The sequence below is a fragment of the Narcine bancroftii genome, chromosome 3 (genome assembly GCF_036971445.1).
Source record: "Narcine bancroftii isolate sNarBan1 chromosome 3, sNarBan1.hap1, whole genome shotgun sequence".
Lineage (NCBI taxonomy): Eukaryota > Metazoa > Chordata > Chondrichthyes > Torpediniformes > Narcinidae > Narcine > Narcine bancroftii.
The window spans coordinates 345,521,779-345,542,265 of NC_091471.1; the positions used below are offsets into that span (position 1 = coordinate 345,521,779).

General features: G+C 37.7%; 1 protein-coding gene across 2 annotated transcripts in view; it reads left to right on the forward strand.

The window, feature by feature from the left end:
* The window catches only part of cox10 (cytochrome c oxidase assembly factor heme A:farnesyltransferase COX10), a 118,621-nt gene that overhangs the window by 85,274 nt on the left and 12,860 nt on the right, over positions 1-20,487 (forward strand). For both annotated transcript variants that reach the window (XM_069929549.1, XM_069929548.1), the window contains one exon: positions 4,307-4,377. In XM_069929549.1, the coding sequence (XP_069785650.1) occupies positions 4,307-4,377 (71 nt within the window). The remainder of the gene's footprint in view (positions 1-4,306; positions 4,378-20,487) is intronic.

The window sequence follows — 20,487 nt, forward strand, 5'->3', positions numbered from 1 at the left end:
AATTTCTCTCTCCCAATGCACCTGTTCCTCTATAAATCCACATTGTAGAGCATTCAAAATAATGTTATTAAATATAGCTGGGAGAATTTGGGAAGGAGTCAAATTTTGTGAATTAAATTTGGTTACGTTTTCTGACATCTTTAGATGTAAAATTGTTTACATTTAAATTTTACTTCTGGAAAGATTTTTCTTCAATCTGAAAGAAAAGATCCAAGAATCAACTGAAAATTATCTCATTATTTTTTAAAAAACTGAAAGTTCCAAATCTCACAAACCATGTGTTTCTCTACAGATGACCAGATGTGTAATTTTGACCACAGGTGCAGTGCCCTTATTTATATGGTAGCCTCTTGCCTTCTCCGCTAAAAGTTTTTTTTCTCTCTCTGTTTCACTTCCCAATTTAAAAGAGCAGTTAACATCAAGGGTCATTGGCATTAAGTATATTCACATTGGCACATAATATGTGCCTTGCTAGGAGAAATGAGCGGTTTCTTGTGTAATTTTATATTTTATAATTTATTTGATATGCTGTGCATATCATATATGGGCAAGGATAACACAAAGAAGTTCTTTAAAGAATGAAAACAAAACATTACTTAAAAGAATCAGAAAACTATAATCAAAATTCTTTGGACACATCATGCAAAGAGGTACATTAGAACATATAGTTACAATTGGAAACCTGGAAGGAAAAAGAAGCAGAGAGACAGAGAATGAAAATGAGAGATCATGATTAAAAACAGGAGAGGCAACAGCTACAATTCAGAGGGTCAGAGACCGTGATGGATGGAGAGACGTAAGCGCCCACGCTGAACAGCAAGACACCTGAATGAACAAATGTATTTATATGCAATGATCATAATTTCAAAATGGATTTCCTCTGCAATTACTCATTTGTGTAAATATATTTGAAGTATCTCTCAAATGAATTAACTTTTAAACCATCTTGTTCTCTATTGATATTTGTCTTTACACCAACTGTTAGCCCAAGCTTCTGGGTTATTAAACCAGTAATTTAACTAGTATGGCGTTACTTTATGCTTAAAACTCTTGTTTTTATGACATTACTGTTGACAAACAGCTTCCTGCTGGATTTATATGGGCAAAGTTCCTTTTATTCTTTGAATGTTTTATGTCAAAGATACATCAGTTTTAAAGTGCGTTTTTGAACTTTTCACTCTCATTTCCTTCCTTATTGAGATACGTTCTTCATCACACATACCCTCATCTGACATCTGGCTATTTGTGAAAGTGAACACTCAGATGTAGAATGAATTATTCCAAAATACATTGAGATGCTAGAAGTAAAAATGACAGCTGATAATACTAACAGGACAGCGCGATAGGAAAGAAACCTTAAAAGTGCTGATCATTGAATGAGGCGTCAAATTTTGTTCTTCCTATACCCAAAACAATGTAAATTGGAACTACTTTGATTCATTAGCTGCAGGGCAGAAGTGGAACAGGGCAAAGAAAACTGGATGTGAGACTTGCACCACAGGCTAAAACAAGTGCACTGCAGATTTGCACCTGGCGTCAGTTGAATAGCTGCAACCCAATCAGTAATTGCACAACGTTCTGGGTCAGTTACAAAAAAAATACACCGCATCACAGCTCTTAAATCTGTTTTTATGCTATTGTACTAGATCAGCTGTCAAAATGTGTGCCTTTCTTGTGGGGGAATTTACTCTGATGCATGGACTTTGAAGTAGTAAGCCAGCTGTTTCCAGCACTGTTTGGACATATTGTGCGTGATCCATGTGTCCAACAAATTCTGTGCAATTAGAACTGTAATATGCTCATTCTAGCAAGTGAATAGATGTTTGAAGCCTTCCAAAAAAAAACTTGAAATCAGAAAATGATCTTTGACTGGAGCAAACTGGAATATGCAGAAGTAAGGTGAATAGTCACAGGCCTTTTTTTCCTAGGAAGGGGAGCCCAAAACTAGGGGCATAGGTTTCAAGTGAGAGGGGAAGGATTTAAAAAGGATCTGAGGGATGCCTTTTTTTTTGCACAAACTGTACTGGGTATTTGGAATTTGTTTCCAGAAGCTGTAAAGATGAGAACAATTCTGATATTTAAAAGATATTTAGGCAGGTATTTTGATAGGAAAGGTTGGTGGGAAGTGGGCCAAACGCAGGCAAGTTAGAGCAGTTCAGATGGACGAGTTGGTATGGACGAGTTGGGCTAATCGGCCTGTTTCCATACTTTTGATTCAATGAATCTATCTATGCACGTGGAATCAGTATAAAAAATGGATTGGTTAACACTTCAATTAAACATTAAAAGCAATAATGGATAAAAATAATATAACATTATCAAAGAAACAATTACTCCGACCGAAACGCTGAGGTTGAATTTAGCTCGCCTTTTATGATTCCTTTAAAACCTGCTGGTATTGTATGCATCTTGTAAACCTCATGGGCCTGCCCCAAAGATCTCGAAAGGACTGTGTCAAAGTTAAGTACAGGCAAAGTCAAGCAGTGTAAGATTTCAGCTTGAAAAGCAAATCTATTTCCCTGCTTCCCCCCCATTTTGTCTGGGAACCTGCCTACATTTTGTTAGTACCTTGATGAAGGGCTCAAGTCTGAAATGCTGGTTATGTATCTTTGCTCTATAAAGGGCACTGTTTCACCTGCTGAGTTTCTCCAACATTGTGTTTTTACTTCAGTCACGGTGACGGTAGACCTTTGTGTTTTGCTTCTTTTTCAACTCTGTCTGCTTGAGCTATTTAAACAATTGCCTTTCGATTTCCTTGACGTCATCAAAATAAACACTGGCAAGAGATTCAAACTGAATTTTATAAAATGTCAAGGCCTTTTGAGTCCATTGTGTTTCTGGCTTTTAAAAGGAATGCATAATTAGAAAATATATGTTTTCTATTAAACCAAGATCTCTGGTTCATGCTTCTTGCACAGTTGTCTTCAGTCTGAAAGTAATTTCAGCAAATTTTAGGAAGTTCATATGTGCATTGATAATTTTATTGCATGAGACTTGCTGGGTAAATACTAGTCACAGGTGGCTTATGCAATAATATAAAATCAGCCTTAGCCTTGTTCAAATTCAGTTTTTTCTTGTTCATTTAATTCAGAAACTCTTAACCATACCCTATTTCCCAACGTGTCATGGGAATATCTGTTGCCATGATTCAGTTACACCGTTCTTTCTTTGTTTAAAAAAATATTTTTTATTAATTTTAATGAAAAAGTTGCACAAAAAAGGTAAAAGCTACAATTCAATAGAATGATATGGATATACACAAACTTAAGACATTTCGTATAGCAAAAACATACATGAATTGCAAATCACATCCATAAATCATATTCTTAATATAATACATACCTTTTTGGAGAAAAGAAAACTTTAATAGTACAAAAAACATAATGAAGGAGAAGAAACGCCTAATTGCATTGCCAGATGCTTAATGATTAGTATCAAAGGAAAAAAAACTGGTAAAAAAAATTAATAAAAAGACCGTGGAAAAGATACAAGTCAAACATTTTAAATTCATTGAAGTGAAATTATAAATAACTGCCAACATTGCAAAAAATTGTCACCGTGTTTTTTTTAACAGTTTGATGTGGTTCTATTTGTCCTCGTGTCTGATTGTGTTCTGCCTTGTATTTATAAAAACCAGTTATTTCTATCAAATTTGATTTTAAATTAATAGGTATTTTCTGAAGTGAGAGGGATAGTATTCAGCAGTGGTAGGAAGTAATGAGATTGAACTTCTTCCCCAACTATCAATACAGGTGTAGGACCATGGGCAAAACATCATTAGTCTTGTTATCTTTATGAAAGGAACTTTTTTTTCAGCCTGACATTTCAGCACAGTTCTCTTTCCCGGGGGGGTGGGGGGGATTTGCTAATATATACCTTGCTTAAGTTGCATTGAAAATAATTGTCTTATACCATCATGAGTCCAGCTCAAATCCACCAGACTCTCTATTGGCCCATCTTGGGAAGCTTGGCAAGAGCTATGGAGAGTTTGGTGGAGAAGGAATTGTGAATGTCACTTTTTTTTCCTTTCTATAATATTTGTCTATTGTTAGAATGTGTTTAATCCAAGCATAATTCTGAATTTCTTGTGGTCTTCAAATTGGAAGTCAGTTGAAAAATTGCCTTATTTCGTCAGGGGCTGAGCTTTTGAAAAAGCTTTGGAATTATGAAGGTGTCCTCCATATTCCCATAATTCAGCATAATTTCAGGTTTACTTATTTGAAAATTGATTTTAATCTACTTTATATGAAATGATTTCACAGGGATTCTACTGTGACATGACCTGTTTTTTTTAACTTCCTCACAGTTCTTCGAGGTGCCCTTTGACTCGAACATGAACAGGACAAAGAATCGACCTCTTGTCAGAGGCCAGATTAGGTTGGTCTCCTTTCAACATTGATTTTTTTTTTAAAGTAACAAAAACAACACTTTGGGGGGGGCGGGGTTTATAGATTTGGAAATGTGTTGCTTTGTGTCTCAGGTTAACTGCACAATGTGAGAATTGTAATACAACTCAGAAGACAGGAGGTTATCTTCTAAATTGATTTGCTGCATCTGAGGCAAATAGTATGGAAGTGGAAAATATAAGATTGTTTCGGTTGTCTCTGAACAACCTCATTATGCCATTAAGTTCAGCAATTCCACAAAATAAGGATTCAATAAATCTACATTATAAAACATTTTCTGATGTTTCTCTTTACGCACAAAATATTCGGAACAACTACTTAATGAGAAACTGTTGAGGAGCAAAGAAACTTAGATATCTGAACATCACAAAAATGAAATCTACAAGCACAAAAAACAAAAGAAAGGCTGTTGGCCTTCCTCTAAAGGGGTCAGATGCAAAAGAGAATTAATTGTATTCCAGTTGTACAGAGTTGTGGTTGGATTGCCACTGGATAATTTTTGATCATGTAAAGCATTGTACAGAATATTGCAAACACTTATTAATGCAGAGCTTTGTCATAATAATAACAGATTTTAAAAGATTTACAGTGCCTCCATAATGGTTGAGGTAAAGACATAATTTCTTTCTTTATTTGCCCCTGGGCTCCACAATTTTAAATTTCTAATCAAACAATTCACATGTGAAGTGCACATTCCATATTTTACTCCAGGTTATTTTGGTTTGACCATGTAGAAATTACAGTACTTTATAAATATATAGGGCACTGTAATGTTTGGGATATTTGGCTTCACAGATGTTTGTGATTACTCAGTTATGTTAATTGCTTTATTGGTGTAGGTATAAGAGAGCTAGGCTTGCTTCTAAGCTTTTGATCACTTTGGAATCTGGAGTTGCAATTTTTCAACATGAGGGCCGGAGTTGTGTCAAAGAAAGTTGAAAAACAAGAAGAAAACAGTAAGAGACATCACTCAAACCTCAGCATAACCAAAATCAACTGTTTGGAATATCATTAATAAGAAAGACATTACTGGTGAGTTCAGTAATTGTAAAGGGACTAGCATTCCAAGGAAGATGTCCACTGCTGATGTCCGAAAAATTCTCATCATAATGAAGAAAAAAATCCCCAAACACCTGTCCGACAGGTCAGAAACACTTTTCATGAGGCAGTTGTGGATGTGTCAGTGACCACTATCAGGAGAAGACTTCATGAATAGAAATACAGAGGCTACACTGCAAGTTGCAAACCACTAATTAGCCACAGAAACAGGATGGCCAAATTGCTGTTTGCCAAGAATTATTTAAAAGAGCGTATAGAATTCTGGAAAAAAGGTCTTTTTGGCAGATGAGACCAAGATTAACCCATATCAGAGTGATGGCAAGAGCAAAGTTTTGAGACGTAAAGGAATTGCTCAAGATCCAAAGCATAGCACCTCATCTGTGAAACATGGTGGTGGGAGTGGTATGGCCTGGGCACGTAGGGCACTTGTCTTCATTGATGACGTAACTGCTAATGGCAGTATCAAAATGAATTCTGAGGTGTATAGAAACATCTTATCTGCTCAAGTTCGAGAAAATGCCTCCAAACCCATTGGATGGCACTTCATCCTACAATAAGACAATGATCGCAAACAAACTGGTAAAGCAACAAAGGAGTTTTTCAAAGGTAAAAACAGGAAAATTCCTGAATGGCCCAGTCCCCTGATCTAAATCCAATTGAGCGTGCCTTACATATGCTGAAGAGAAAATCTAAGGGGACAAGTCCCCAAAACAAGCAGGAGTTGAAGATGTCTGCAGTAGAGATCTGGAAGAGCAGCATCTGGTGATGTCTATGTGGGCAAAGGAGTTAAGGGTTATGGGGATAAGGCTGGAAAGGGGTACTGATGGTAGTGATCAGCCATGATCTGTAAAATGGCGGTGCTGGCTCGACGGGCCGAAGGGCCTACTCCAGCTCCTATTGTCTATTGTCACAGACTTTAATCTGTCTTTGCATGCAAGGGATATGCAACAAAGTACTAAACATGACTACATTGCTCTGTCCCAAATATGGTGCCCCAAAATAAGGAATGCTATGTATAAAAAGTGCTGTAATTTCTAATTGGTGAAACCAAATGTATACATCTACAGTACCCTTTAATAAAATCTGGAATGTGCATTTTAATCATGTGAATTGTTTGATTACAATTTCAAACTATGGAGTACAGGAGCAAATGAAGAAAAAAATGTCTTTGTCTTAAACATTATGGAGGGCACTGTCATTTTGAAGACAAATTATATGGACTTGGCTTGTATTTCCTTGCAAGAATAATCACCTAATAGAGATGTTTAAGATAAGGACATTAAATAGGATGTCTCCAGAGAAACTATCAGCTGTAGAGATGATTCCAGAAGAAAAAAATAAATAACATTAAAATTAATAAAATGTTCCATGTTGAAGCAGAAATTTGGAATTCTTTCCTCCACACCCAAAATTTGTTGATGCTTGGGTATGGAAAATGTTGCAAGACAAGATGAGATATTCCTTGGGTAATATTATCAAATTATATTTGGCTGGAAGTTCATCTCTGACTGAGATTGTTAAATCCACTATATTTTTGCAGTGGTGTATTATATTGTACCTCCTAAGCTAACTTTTCAAGTTTTCAACGCAAGAGTAAAATATGCATCCAATACCATACAGTAATTTGGTGGGATTCACAAGGGATGAATTTTCGTGGAATAGATTTTGCATAAATGCTTCTAATGAGGATGTTCGCCTCCTGCTGTATATTCTTGTTATGGTGCTGCTCGTTGTATTTCTAACATTACCTCTTCCCATCAGAGTCTATTGAACTACTTGTTTTAGGTCTCTCCCATTACAGGGAACAAACAGCCACTGAAACAGTCATACTTTTGTTAAAAATGCAAACTGACGTATATTGTTAAAATCATAGAAATGGCATTATTCTGATACAGATAAAATAATTAAATGATTCAGTACCATTATTGTACAATCATATCAACTATTAACAGAGTACTGTTTAATGCTTTCTATATATCTCTATTGCATTGCTGTCTCAAAGATATGAAACAAAGCATAATGATATAGAATTTCACTGCTCTCAGGACCCCACATTCTTACACATTAATCTTGCATGCATGCTATTGACCTTTTATATTTCAAGGCATTCTTTCTTTTTTTTTTCTGAGGCTTGGGAGCCATGCATCCAGAGGTGTACAATGCAGGTTTCCAACTCATTAATTGCAAGCTTGAACAGTTGATAAATTTGACAGTGTTGAACCTCACACTGTGCGAGGAAACATCCCAGATGCTCATCTATAAACTTAGAGTCACGGTGCATTTTGCTAAATGAAGGCTCCATCTGCTTTTGGTGAGGAGCTGAGAAGAAAGATGAACTCCTAATGGAGCTGTCTTCACTGCTGCTCTCATCTTCTTCCAGAGGTCAAGCTGAGTTAATTTTATGGAACTATGCCATTGTAAGCTTTTCTTACTAATGTTGAATTCAACTCTCAATTCATCATTTATAATTCTGCTTATCTTAAATTCCAAGGACAGGCAGACAGTTGTAATTCATGGCAGCAATTTCAAATCTTAATTATCTTTGTGTAATTTTTTTAAAGTTTGGGAATATTTGGCAACTGAAACTTGTTCAGTGCATTAAAATGCTTAATTAAAGATTTACACTATCATTAAAGCTTAAAATGCAATAGTGAGGATTCTAATTGCACCTCTCAAAATAAGTACTTCCAATCTTGCTTAACATTGCCGTTTTCTTTCCAATGTCACATTCTTTTGACTGATAATTACAATTTTGGAGAATGCATACACACGTTCACCTAGCATCCCATTGATATTTATTTTTGCAGGGTGTTAAAACTTACTAAGCGTTTGTTACTGAGTTTTCAAAGGAAATCCTTTGAGTTTTTTTTAATTAACTGGGAAAGGGAAAAAGAAAGTAATAAGGGCTCAGAAAACATCTGGAAGTCAAACAACTTGCGTTCCTGTTTTGCTGTCATAGGTTAACCTGTGGATGCATAGGACCTCAGAGAACACGGTTATTTTAGTGTGTGCAACTTTTAAGTATAATGTAAAAGATCAAAAACACAAGTGTAGGAACCCAGATTAACCTTCAACCTCCTATTGCCTTTGTTCCTCAACTGTTTAAAATGCCTCAAACTGAAATGACCTGTGTTATTGTGGATACAGACAGCCTCATTAGCAACAATTATGAACCACCATACAGAGAAGAGATGGAAAATCTTGTGAAATTATGTGAAAATAACAACCTGAGTCTCAACATGCACAAAACAAAGAAGACTCTACACAAAATCAATAGCTTGGTAATGGAGAGCACCAATTTTCTTGGAGTTCACTTAACCATTGTAAACACGCAGCATCTCCTCACTTGTCAGAAAGACGCAACGGCAACTACAGTTCCTTAGAATTCCTGAGGTGGGCAAGGCTACCAGCCATCATTCTGTTAACTTTCCATATTTTAGGAGCTCTATCGAGAGCATCCTGGCCAGCTGCATCACAGTGTGGTATGGTTATTGTAGAGCATCAGATCGGATGTCAATTCATAAAGGCAGCAAAGATGGTCACAGAAGTCTCTCTGCCCCCATTGATGTGATTTAACGGGATCATTGTTTAAAAGGGGCTCACATAACCACCCTGCATCCAGCATCTTGCAGCTACTGTTGGGAAAGAGATACAGAGGTATTAGAGCCAGATCCACCAGGCTGAGGGACAGGTTCTTCCCACAGGCAGTGAGACTGCTGAACTGATAAAACAACTCCATATGACTCTACTATTTATTAATGATATTTATTTTTAATGTATGTATATAAGACATGTATATAGGCTCTGTATATGTTTTGTTTTACTGTCTGTGTGTTATGTCTGCATGTGTGTTTGCATTGGTTTTTTTTTGCACCGTGGACTGGAAAACACTGTTTTGTCAGGTTACACTGTTACACGTGGGTGATAAATAAACTTGAACTTGAAGACACTACAGGTCTCTGACTCTGAGATGCTTTAAGACAGCAAGCACTTCCTTGATACTGGGCATTGATGCCCAGTATCAATGCCGGTTAGGTTCTTAAATCTTCAACTGCATTCACAGCAGTTGAAGATTCTGATCACTTCTGAGAGACATAATTAAGCCTGTAGACTTTTGGGCTTAAAACAATGGGTCTTGGACCATGTTTTTTAAAAAAAAGTTAAATTTCTCCACATATTTTTTTAGCTGTCTTGTTAAGGCGAACACTTTGCCTCCTATGTTTGAAGAAGATTAATAAGATTAATGACTCTCCACTGAAACACAAATTAAATCTATCGGCATTGTCCTTTCTGATTCTCAATGCACATCCAAAACTCTCAGTTTCACCCTGCCATTACACACCAATAAATCTCTTAAAACATGCTATTTTCGTCCTCATTGTTATCATTAATCTTCCAGGCACTGAGTATCCACAGCAAAAACAAAGTAATTTGTGAACCCACCTTATCCAAACATGTCGTGTCAATTTTATTCTTCCTAACATGGTTCCATTGGGTATAGTCCGTGACACAGATTAGGGTTATTTTACTTGTGCACCTTCATATAAATGCACAGAGACAAGTATTTTAATGCCTTTTAACATTACACCCTAAGAGGTATAGAAATCATATTCAAAGAAATCACTTTTTCAAATAGGAAAATTTAAATTTTGCATTTATTGATTCCATTTTTAATGTTGAAAATATTGTTCTCATTTTGTTTCTGGCACCATTTACTCAATCAGTGTTATTGCAACAATTTCAACTCAGCCAAACTACGGAGGGAGTGAAAGATGATTTTGGCTAATGTTTAGGATGATCAGCTCATCTAGTTAAATGCTAGTGAGGTAAGAAAAAGGAGGATAATGCAGCTTAACATGTGGCTAAAAACATGATGCAGAAGGGAGGGCTTCAGGTTTCTGGATCATTGGTCTCTCTTCCAGGGCAGGGGGGACCTGTTCCGACAGGATGGTTTGCTGGTGCTCTTCCAGTGTGTTTAAGGGGAATGGGAACCAGGGTGCCAGACCAGATAGAGGAGTGGAGGAGGGAAAAGATGACGTGAAGATTGCATGCACCGATAGAAGCCAACACGTTGTACATGGTGGAATTGTTCTCAGGTGCATCTATTTCAATGCAAGGAGTGTTGCAGGAAAAGCAGACGAGCTTAGAGTGTGGATTGGCACATGGAATTATGACACTGTGGCCATTAGTGAAACTTGGTTACAGGAGGGGCAAGACTAGCAGCTCAATGTTCCAGGCTTCTGTTGCTTTAGCCATGATAGAATTGGGGGGTGGGGGAGTGTGGATGAAAGGGGGAGGAATGGCATTGCTCATCAGGGAAAATAACACAGCTGTGTTTAGGCAGGACAGACCAGAAGGCTCGACTACTGAGTCTACATGGGTTGAGCTGAGGAATGGGAAAGAAATTATCACACTCATGCGGTTGTATTATAGACTGGCCAATAGTCAACGAGAATTGAGGAGCAAATCTGTATGAAGGAGACTTGCCTCTCTGGTGCTGTGGGAAAGTCCAAAAGTACAAATAAGAAGATAGCTTTGTACCTATCGCTGGCTGGATGCTGGCATAACAAGTCAAAGATGCATACTTCGGTGTCCTAATCTAGCGATGTGACAACATAGCCATATTTTGTAGCATCAGTGGCAATTTGACAAAGGTGAAACTGGGCCTTGGCCTGCTCCAATGAAACCTGTGGTTATGAGGTCCAAAAAACACAGTAGTTTGAGCACAACAGCATTCTGCGTATCCATAGCTTGGTTCAAAAAATCACTTTGGACTGTCAGCGTCACCACTGCAGTGAACAAAGCACAACAGAGGTCGTCTATGAGCTGAACGAACACCATTCTTCTATGGAACCTTCGCAGGGGTTTAAATAATTACAGGGATTTGCAAGGTAAACGGAGGACCTTTAAAGGTGGAATTTTGAGAGTACAGAGTTTAAATGTTCCTGACATGATTAAAGGCAAAGGAACCTTGGTTTTCATGGTATATTGGGGATCTGGTTCCAAAAAAGAGAGAGAGGTGCATAGCTGGTATAGAGCAAATAAGGAATTTGAGAATATTTGAAAAATGCAAGAAAAACCAAGAAAGAAATCAAGAAGGCTAAAAGAAGACATGAGGTTGCTTTGACAGACAATATGCATGAAAATCCCAAGGGTTTCTACAAGTACTGTATATTAAGAGCAAAAGGATAGTAAGGGACAAAATTGGTCCCCTGGAAGATCAGCTTTGTCTGCAAAAAAGATTTTAATTTTTTTTCAACTGTATTCACTCAGGAAACAGGCACAGATTTGTGGGAGGTAAGGGAAACAAGCAGCGATGTCATGGAAGCTATACAGATAAAAGAGGAGGAAGTGCTTGCTGTCTTAAAGCAAATAAGGGTGGATAAATCCCCAGGGCCTGACAAGATATTCCTTTGAAGGAAGCTAGTGGAGAAATTGCAGGGGCTCTGGCAGAAATATTTAAAATGTCGTAGGATTGGAGGGTAGCACGCATTGTTCTGTTGTTTAAAAAAGGCTTGGAAGGTGTTCTGAAAGATCAGATATACATTTATTTGGATAGCTAGAAACTGATTAGGGATGGTCAGCATAGCTTTGTGCATGATACTTGTGTTTAACCAATCTTATAGAGATTTTTGAGAAGGATACCAGGAAAATTACAAAGGAAAGGCTGTGAATGTTGTCTACATGGATTTTAGAAGGCCTTTGACAAGGTCCCACATGGGGGTGGGGGGGTTAGTCAGGAAGGTTTAAACACTAGGTATTAATGGTAAAGTAATGAACTGGATTCGACAATGGCTGGACGGGAGAAGCCAGAGAATAGTGTGCACGATTGCTTCTCAGACTGGAGGGCTGTAATTAGGGATGTGCCTCAGTGATCAGTGCTGGGACCATTGTTGTTTGTCATCTAGATCAATGATCTGGATGATGATGTGGTAAATTGGATCAGCAAGTTTGCAGATGACACTAAAATTGGAGGCACTGTGGACAGCAAAAAAGGTTTTCAAAACTTGCAGAGGGATCTAGACCATTTGGAATAAAATGCGCTGAAAAATAGCAGATGGAATTAGTGCAGACAAGAGTGAGGTGTTGCATTTTGGAAGGACAAACTAAGAAAGGACATACATGGTAAATTATAGGACACTGAGGAGTGTGGTAGAACAGAGGGATGTGAGAATGCAGATAATGTACATAATTCCCTAAAAGTGGCATCACAAGTGGATAGATAGGGTTGTAAAGAGATATGGCCTTCATAAATCAATGTATTGAGTATAGGAGTGGGATGTTATGGTAAGACAATGGTAAGGCCAAATTTGGAGTGTGTATTTTTGGTCACCTAACTACTGGAAAGATATCAATAAAATAGAAAGAGTGCAGAGTAGATTTTCTATGATGTTGCCCAGACTTCAGGAACTGAGTTACAGGGAAAGGTTACACAGGTTAGGACTTTATTCCCTGGAGCGTAGAAGAGTGAGGGGAGATTTGAGAGAGGTATTTAAAGTTATAAGGGGGATAGATAGAGTATAGGCTTTTTCAACTGAGGGTATGTGAGATACAAGCCAGAGGACGTGGGTTAAGAATGAAAGGGGAAATATTTCAGGGAAAAATAAAGGGGAACTTCTTCACACAGAGAATGTTGGGAGTATGGAATGAGCTGCCAGCTGAGGTGGTGAATACAGGCTCAATCCTGACATTTAAGAAGAACTTGAACAGATATATGGATGGTTGAGATATGTGGGCTATGGACTGGGTGCAAGTCAGTGGGACTAGGCAAAAAAAATGGTTCAGCACAGGCTAGAAGGGCCAAAGGGACCTGTTTCTGTACTGTATTCTATGGTTCTACATTGTCTCAAAATATTGTAAATAGTGCAAGTCTCTCCCAGCATTCCCACTCAGTTCACTATTTGACAGACAGCAAAACAGAAGTTATTTCCTGTGTGATTTTTGCAAATACTTTATTTTCCACTTGTTGAGATGAAATTAAAAATGCAGGCTGGAATTAGCTACAATTTTTCTCTCTTTTCCCTCAAGTTTTCTATAACCGCCTTTTCAACACAGCTTAATTTAATAACTGCAAAAGACTGATATGCACATACTCATATTTTGCTGGAACCTGATATTAATCATGTTTTTATCAGTGTAACTCAGAGCACCATTACATACACGATAAATATTAAATGGATTCAGTTTAAGGGTAATTTTGGTAACAAACCTCATTTGACACCAAAGTGAAGAAGGATAATTTCATCAAAAGGCAATTCAGGCACTAAATGCAAACTTGCATCCATACAAATCAGTATCATTATAAATTAGAAATTAATATTACTTTGCATCAGAACTGATATTTTTAGAATAAATACATCTTACAATGTCTGAAAATTCAATGCATAATTCAAGAGTTTTTATCTAAGTAAATGTTGCTGTCTTAATTGTAGTATTTATTGTGCAGTACATAGCTATTAATCCAATCTTTGACTCCGATGAACAGACTGCTCAGATTGATGGTTGATTTTCAGGTTGGAGGAAGGCATGTAATGGTACTTCCAGAGATCAGTGCTTCGATTACACTTTTCCTCAAAATATAGATTAATGACTTGGGCTTGAGCGTATAGTTAAAACTTGGAAGTAGAGTAAACATTGAGGAGGAGGGGGAGGATGTTAGAATTTAAAAGAATGAAACAGGTTGATAGAATTGGATGTAATGGATTATATGCCAGGTTTATCATTTCATTTTGTTTCCATCTACTCTAAACATGTTTTTCCTACAAATGGGTGTGAGGGGTCAAGTTTAATGCAGTAGAATGATCCATTTTAGATGGAAGAATGAGGAAAAAAGGATTTAGTTCTAGTTATTGCTGGAGCAGAGAGGTCTGGATATATGTCCACATTTCAAGGTGCCAGGGAGATGGAAAAAGTGGTCATTAATACATAAGAAATGTGGGATTTTGTTGGTAGATCTGCAAAGTAAAGAAGTTATAAAACACTGGTTCAGACTCATCTTGAATATCACAATCAGTTCTAGTCAGCATAGTTTAGGGAGGATGAAAAGTTCTCAGGAGTAGAGAACACATTATTTGATTATCGGGTTCATTGTGTTCTATGAAAAAAAGTAATCGCATAATCAAAATTAATTTAGAATCTTCAATTAATATTCTTATTATCTAATCCCTTATTTCAATGCACATTGTTTTAATACTTGAGAATTATTTATTTAAAGAGACAAGTTTTCTTAGTAATAAAAATATGATTTATGAAGCAGTTAAAATCATGTTTATTCATATTTTCTGCAAATACTTCCTCCAGTTTCAAGTTGAATCCTATTCCACAGCCATGAAGAATGAATATAGTAAAATGTCAAATTCCTTCCTTTGGCATCTGATTGATTCTGTCCATTATATTTGCATAGATCATAAGTAGCGACTATTTTCCTTTATTATTGCTTGGAGGATATTAGAATGTTGTTGTTGTCTGACTCATTCAAACAAATCCGTACTAAAGTTGAGTCTTCCGGAGTTTATTAAACATTGTTAACATTATTATTGGTTGCTCTACATTGTTACAAGCCATTAAAACTTTGTTGGACATTGCTAAAACTTTGTTAAACAGTCAATAAAATTGCCAGATCATTTTAATTCCTTACCATTTTGTAGATCAAAGAAAACAAAACTAACTGAAGAAGCTATAAGACCTTGGCTCAAAGACTTACCAAGTGACACTGAAAAGAAAATGTAAACTATCGCTTGCAATTCATTGCCTTACATCGTAGAACATGGAAATCTACAGCACAGTACAGGCCCTTCGGCCCAGAGTGTGGTGTCAACATAATAGACTACTCTATTAATTGCCTTGAATTTCTCTACTGCATAATCCTCACTTTTCCTCTGTGCCATGTTTCAACCTAATAATCTCTAAAATCGCATTGTTCCTGCCTCCATCACCATTGCCATTGAGTACATTCTAAACATTCACTACTTTATGTGTGAAGAACTTGCTTCTTGCATCCCCCTCTCAAGCCAAACCCTAACTCCCTTTATTAGCCATTTCAGCCCTGGGAAAAAAGCCTCTGGTCATCCATATGATCAATGCTTCTTGCACACCTCTATCAGGTCAACCCTCGTCTTCTGTCACTCCAAAAAGAAAAGACCATTCACTTAACCTATCTGCATAAGGAATGCTCTCCAATCCAGGCAACATCCTTGTAAATTTTATCTGCACCTTCTCTATAGAATCCACATCTTTCCTTTAATGAAGTGACCAGAACTGAACAGAACATTGCAAATGGCATTTAACCAAGGTTTTGTATAGCTGTAACATTACCTCACATGCTTATGAATTCAATCCTATGGTTAATGAAGCAAAACACACCATATGCCTTCTTAACAAGAGTATCAAGCTTTGACAGTATCAAGCACGGACCTAAAGGTCTCTCAGTTAATCCACATTCCTCAGAGTCCTCCTATTAAAATTGTATTCTGCCTACAAATTTTACCTACTGAAATCAACCACCTCACAATTTCTTGGGCTAAACTTCATCTTCCATTATGCAGCCCGGCTCTGCATCCTATTAATGCCCCTTTATAATCTCTGGCAACCATCCAGATTATCCACACCACCCACTTTCAAGTCATCTGCAAACTTGATTAAAAATTACAAAGTGGAGCAATCCCAGAACTGATCCCTGTAGAGCACCACAGGTCATCAACAAACATGCAGAATACAACCACCCTCAGCCTTCACTCAGCAAGATAATTTTACATCCACAAAGTAAGGTCTCCTTGCTTTCTGAATGAGCCTTGCCTGGAAAACCAAAGTACTACATCCACCACTCTACCTTCGTCGATGTTCTTTATTACATCCTCAAAGAATTCACTACAGCTCGTGAGATTTGACCTTCCTTTGACAAAGTCATGTTGACTATTCGTAATAATATTACAGTCATGCACTACATAATGTCCATTAGGGCAATGTCTGACCACATATACATCCACAGTCCCATAAGGTTATAATAGCGTTAAGAAATCCCAAATCCAGCATGCAATGTGTGTATCTCATCTCTCTTGTATACAAAGCGGCAGTGCATAATGGTACAGTACATATATTACCTATGATGCACATGTCTTAATACTCATAATAAATGCCCACCAACAGCTTGCCCACCACTGAAGTAAAACTCACTGATCTCTTATTTCCTGAGTTATCTCTGCTCCCTTTCTTGAACAGGGGAACAATATTTGCAACCCTCTAGTATTTCTCCTGTCCACATTAACCATGCAAAGATCATCGCCAGTGGCTCATCAATCTCCTCCCCCTCTTCCCACAGTAGCCTTGGGTAAATTTTGTCTGGTCCTGGCAACCTATCCAACCCCATGTTTTTATAAAGCTCCAGCACATCCTCTTAATGTCAGCATGCTCTCGTTTCTCAGTCCATCCCAAGTCATTCACACAAGTGCCAAGGTCCTTTTCTTTGGTGAATACTGAAGCAAAGTATTCATTAAGGTATCTCCTCTGATTCCATGCACACATTCCCACTAACACCTCTGATGGGTCCTATCCTCAGAAGGCTCGTCCTTTTGTTCATCACATACTTGTCGAATGCCTTGGGATTTTCCTTCATCCTGCTCGCCCACGTTTTCTCATGGCCCCCATGTAGCTTTTCTTTCTTAAGCTTTTCCATGCCAATCTTGTAATTAATTATTCTGACCTGTCACATTGATTCTATATGCTTCTATTATGTTTCCATGAAGTATTAAGTTGAAAACTAATATAGCATTCATGCCTGTTATAAGAGTTCTTTGCGGAGAATCGTTGAGGAGATTTTTCTATGGGTTATTTAGTCAAATCTGCTTTCCATTAGGAAGTGGCAGTGCTGAGAATTGAAGGCTCTTTCATCCAGGATTTGTGGGGAATGAAGCATTCAGATAACCATTCTGGCCCTTGACATCATTGCACTTTTTCTCATAGCTGATGTTTGTAGAAACTTTGACACATTAATAAAGTTGTCTTTTCTTTTTGACGGGCACTAAGAATAAAATCGTGGGCAATTCAAAATAAACATCAGAATTAACTGAAAATATATTTGGATAGTACTTGGTTCCACTTACATGAATGAACAAATGATTCCAGTGACAGCAAATCCTATTCCCTTTGGTGGAATACATCGCCTTAGTTTGATAGGGTATTGGAATTCAAGATTGAGAATTAAAACTTTAAAGGCCAAGTTTTTCTCAAAATTTCCTCAGAATGTACCAAATTTTTGCATTGAACCTGTAAGGTACCATTCTGTTCATGTTATCGTGCCTGATTTGGTAGAACAATTCTTCTCTTAAACTCAAACTCAACATGAAACAAGCTCTTTGGCCCTTCTAGTCAGTGTCAAACTATTATTCTGCCTTGTTCCATTGACCTGCACCCAGACCATATCCCTCCATACAAGTACCTTCCCAAATTTTTCTTGTATGTCAAAATTTGAGCCTGTATTTACCAATTCAGCTGGCAGCTCATTGCACACTCGCACCACTCTCCATGAAGAAGTTTCCCCCTAATGTTTACTTTAAATTTTTTCCCTTTACCCTTGTCCCATCCAAAAAACAAAACACATGATTTAAACTTCAGTGATCTTTTCAAAATACTGTACTTTAACACTTTCCTCTCCCAATTCCATCAGTGTGGCAAATCAGGCCCCAGTCTAAAGAGTAAATAAGCTCTCTGCCCAGGCACCTGAAAATACTTAGCAAACCATCAGGTTAGCATTTTACCTGAGATTTCATTTCTGGTATCATCCCATCCCATCCCATTACCTTTCCCTAAAAAAATAACACAAATATGTTATCCAAATATATGCAGATCTTCCGGACTATATTAGCATTCTGTAATCTAGATTCCAAATCTCATTAAGTTTCAAGAGGCTAAAGCTTTTGAGGAAGGAAATTATACTCCAAAGCAGTAAGTGATGCTGTAAAGAGCTTACAGGTCCAGAAATCTTTCTTTTTAAGTGAATTGAAATGTAATTTCCTTCCACTTAGTTGCTTTCAAAGTTAATAATCCCTGGGCTGTGATAAAGCATAAATTGATGTTCTGAATGTACAACCTCCATCATTGCACCATTTAGTACCAATTCTTAATTTGCTTAAATTTTCTTTCTGTCCTCACATGACAGATTGAAGAAACTCCGTCATGTTCGTGGTTAGATTCAGGATGATGGATAGGAAGTATCGCCTGTCTGTTTGCCAGAACCTGTCCGTGCTATCTAATTGTGAAGCAGCGACATCTGCCTCCAAGAACCCTTTTCAAAAGATACTGTCATCAATGTATTCCTCAGAGCCTACATTCCCTTGTTTTTTTTTGTTCAAAAAAATCCCAAAGTTAATTTCATTTTGCATCATTAGAAAGTTGCTAACAATTAAGTTTTATTTTAAAGAAATAGCAATATAAATTATTTTGCAATGAAAGAACCAAGCTGTACCGAAATTTGCACTGCAAATTTTGAGCAATGTGTGAATGGAGGTTTAGAATCTCTGAAGGCTTTCTTAAATTTTAAACTGATCATTTCAGAATCAGAATTTATTGTCATGAGCAAGTCACAAAATTTGGTTTACTGCAACAGCGTTATAGAGCAAACATTCGTACCATGGACCATCCTTCAACAATAATATAAAAAATAATAGTGCAGGAAAAGTTAGTCAGTGTCTTTGGATCATTGATCATTCAAGAATCTGTTGGCAGCGGGGAAGAAGCAGACCTTGTGCCTCTGAGTGCTCATCTTTGGACTCCTGTACCTTTTTCCTGATGGTAGCAGAGTGAAGAGGGCATGCCGTGGTTGGTGGGGGTCTTTGAGGATAGAAGCTGCCTCGTGGATGTCCTCAATGGAGTGGAGTCTGGTGCCCATGATGTCGCAGGCCAAGTTAACAACCCTCTGGAGTTTTTCCTTGTCCTGAGATTTGACACCTCCATGCCAGACAGTGATACAAGCAGCCAGTATGCTCTCCACAGTACACTGAATCTCCTCAAGCACCTCAAACGTCTAGCCTTCTAACACAAATATGTTATCCAAATATATTCAGATCTTCCGGACTATATTAGCATTCTGTAATCTAGATTCCAAATCTCATTAAGTTTCAAGAGGCTAAAGCTTTTGAGGAAGGAAATTATACTCCAAAGCAGTAAGTGATGCTTTAAAGAGCTTACAGATCCAGAAATCTTTCTTTTTAAGTGAATTGAAATGTAATTTCCTTCCACTTAGTTGCTTTCAAAGTTAATAATCCCTGGGCTGTGATAAAGCATAAATTGATGTTCTGAATGGGCCTTCTTTGTGGGTGCATTGACCCGGAGATGTTGACACCCAGGAATTGAAGTTCTTGACCCTCTCCATTACTGAGCTCTTGATGAGGACTAGGTCGTGTTCCCCTTACTCCCTCCTGAAGTCCACAAACATCTCCTTGGTTTTGTTAACATTGAGCACGAGCTTGTTATTGTGACACCATTGAATGATCTGATCTACCTCCCTCCTGTTCGCTTCCTCATTGCCGTTTGTGATTCGGCCGACAACTGTAGTGTCATCGGAAAAATTGTAGATAGCAATGAAATTGTGCCTGGCCACACAGTCATGGGTGTATAGTGAGTAGAGCAATGGGCAAATGTATCCTTGGGGTGTACCTGTGTTGATAATCCTTGGGGAAGAGATGTTGCTTCCAATTCGTAGTGACTGGTCGTCCGATGAGAAAGTCAAGGATCCAGTTGCAGAGTGTGGTACAGAATCCCAGAATTTGTAGTTTCTTGACCAGCATTGAGGGAATAATGATATTGAAGGCTGAACTGTAGTCAATGAAGAGCAGCCAAATGTATAAGTTGCTGTTTTCAAGGTGTTCTAGAGCTGTGTGGAGAGCCAGCCATATTGCGTCTGCTGTGGAGCGATTGTGACGATAGGCGAATAGCAATGGGTCCAGATCTTTGCTTTGGTATGTGTTAATTCTGGCCATGACCAGCCTCTCAAAGCATTTCATCACAGTGGAAGTTAGTGCTACTGGGA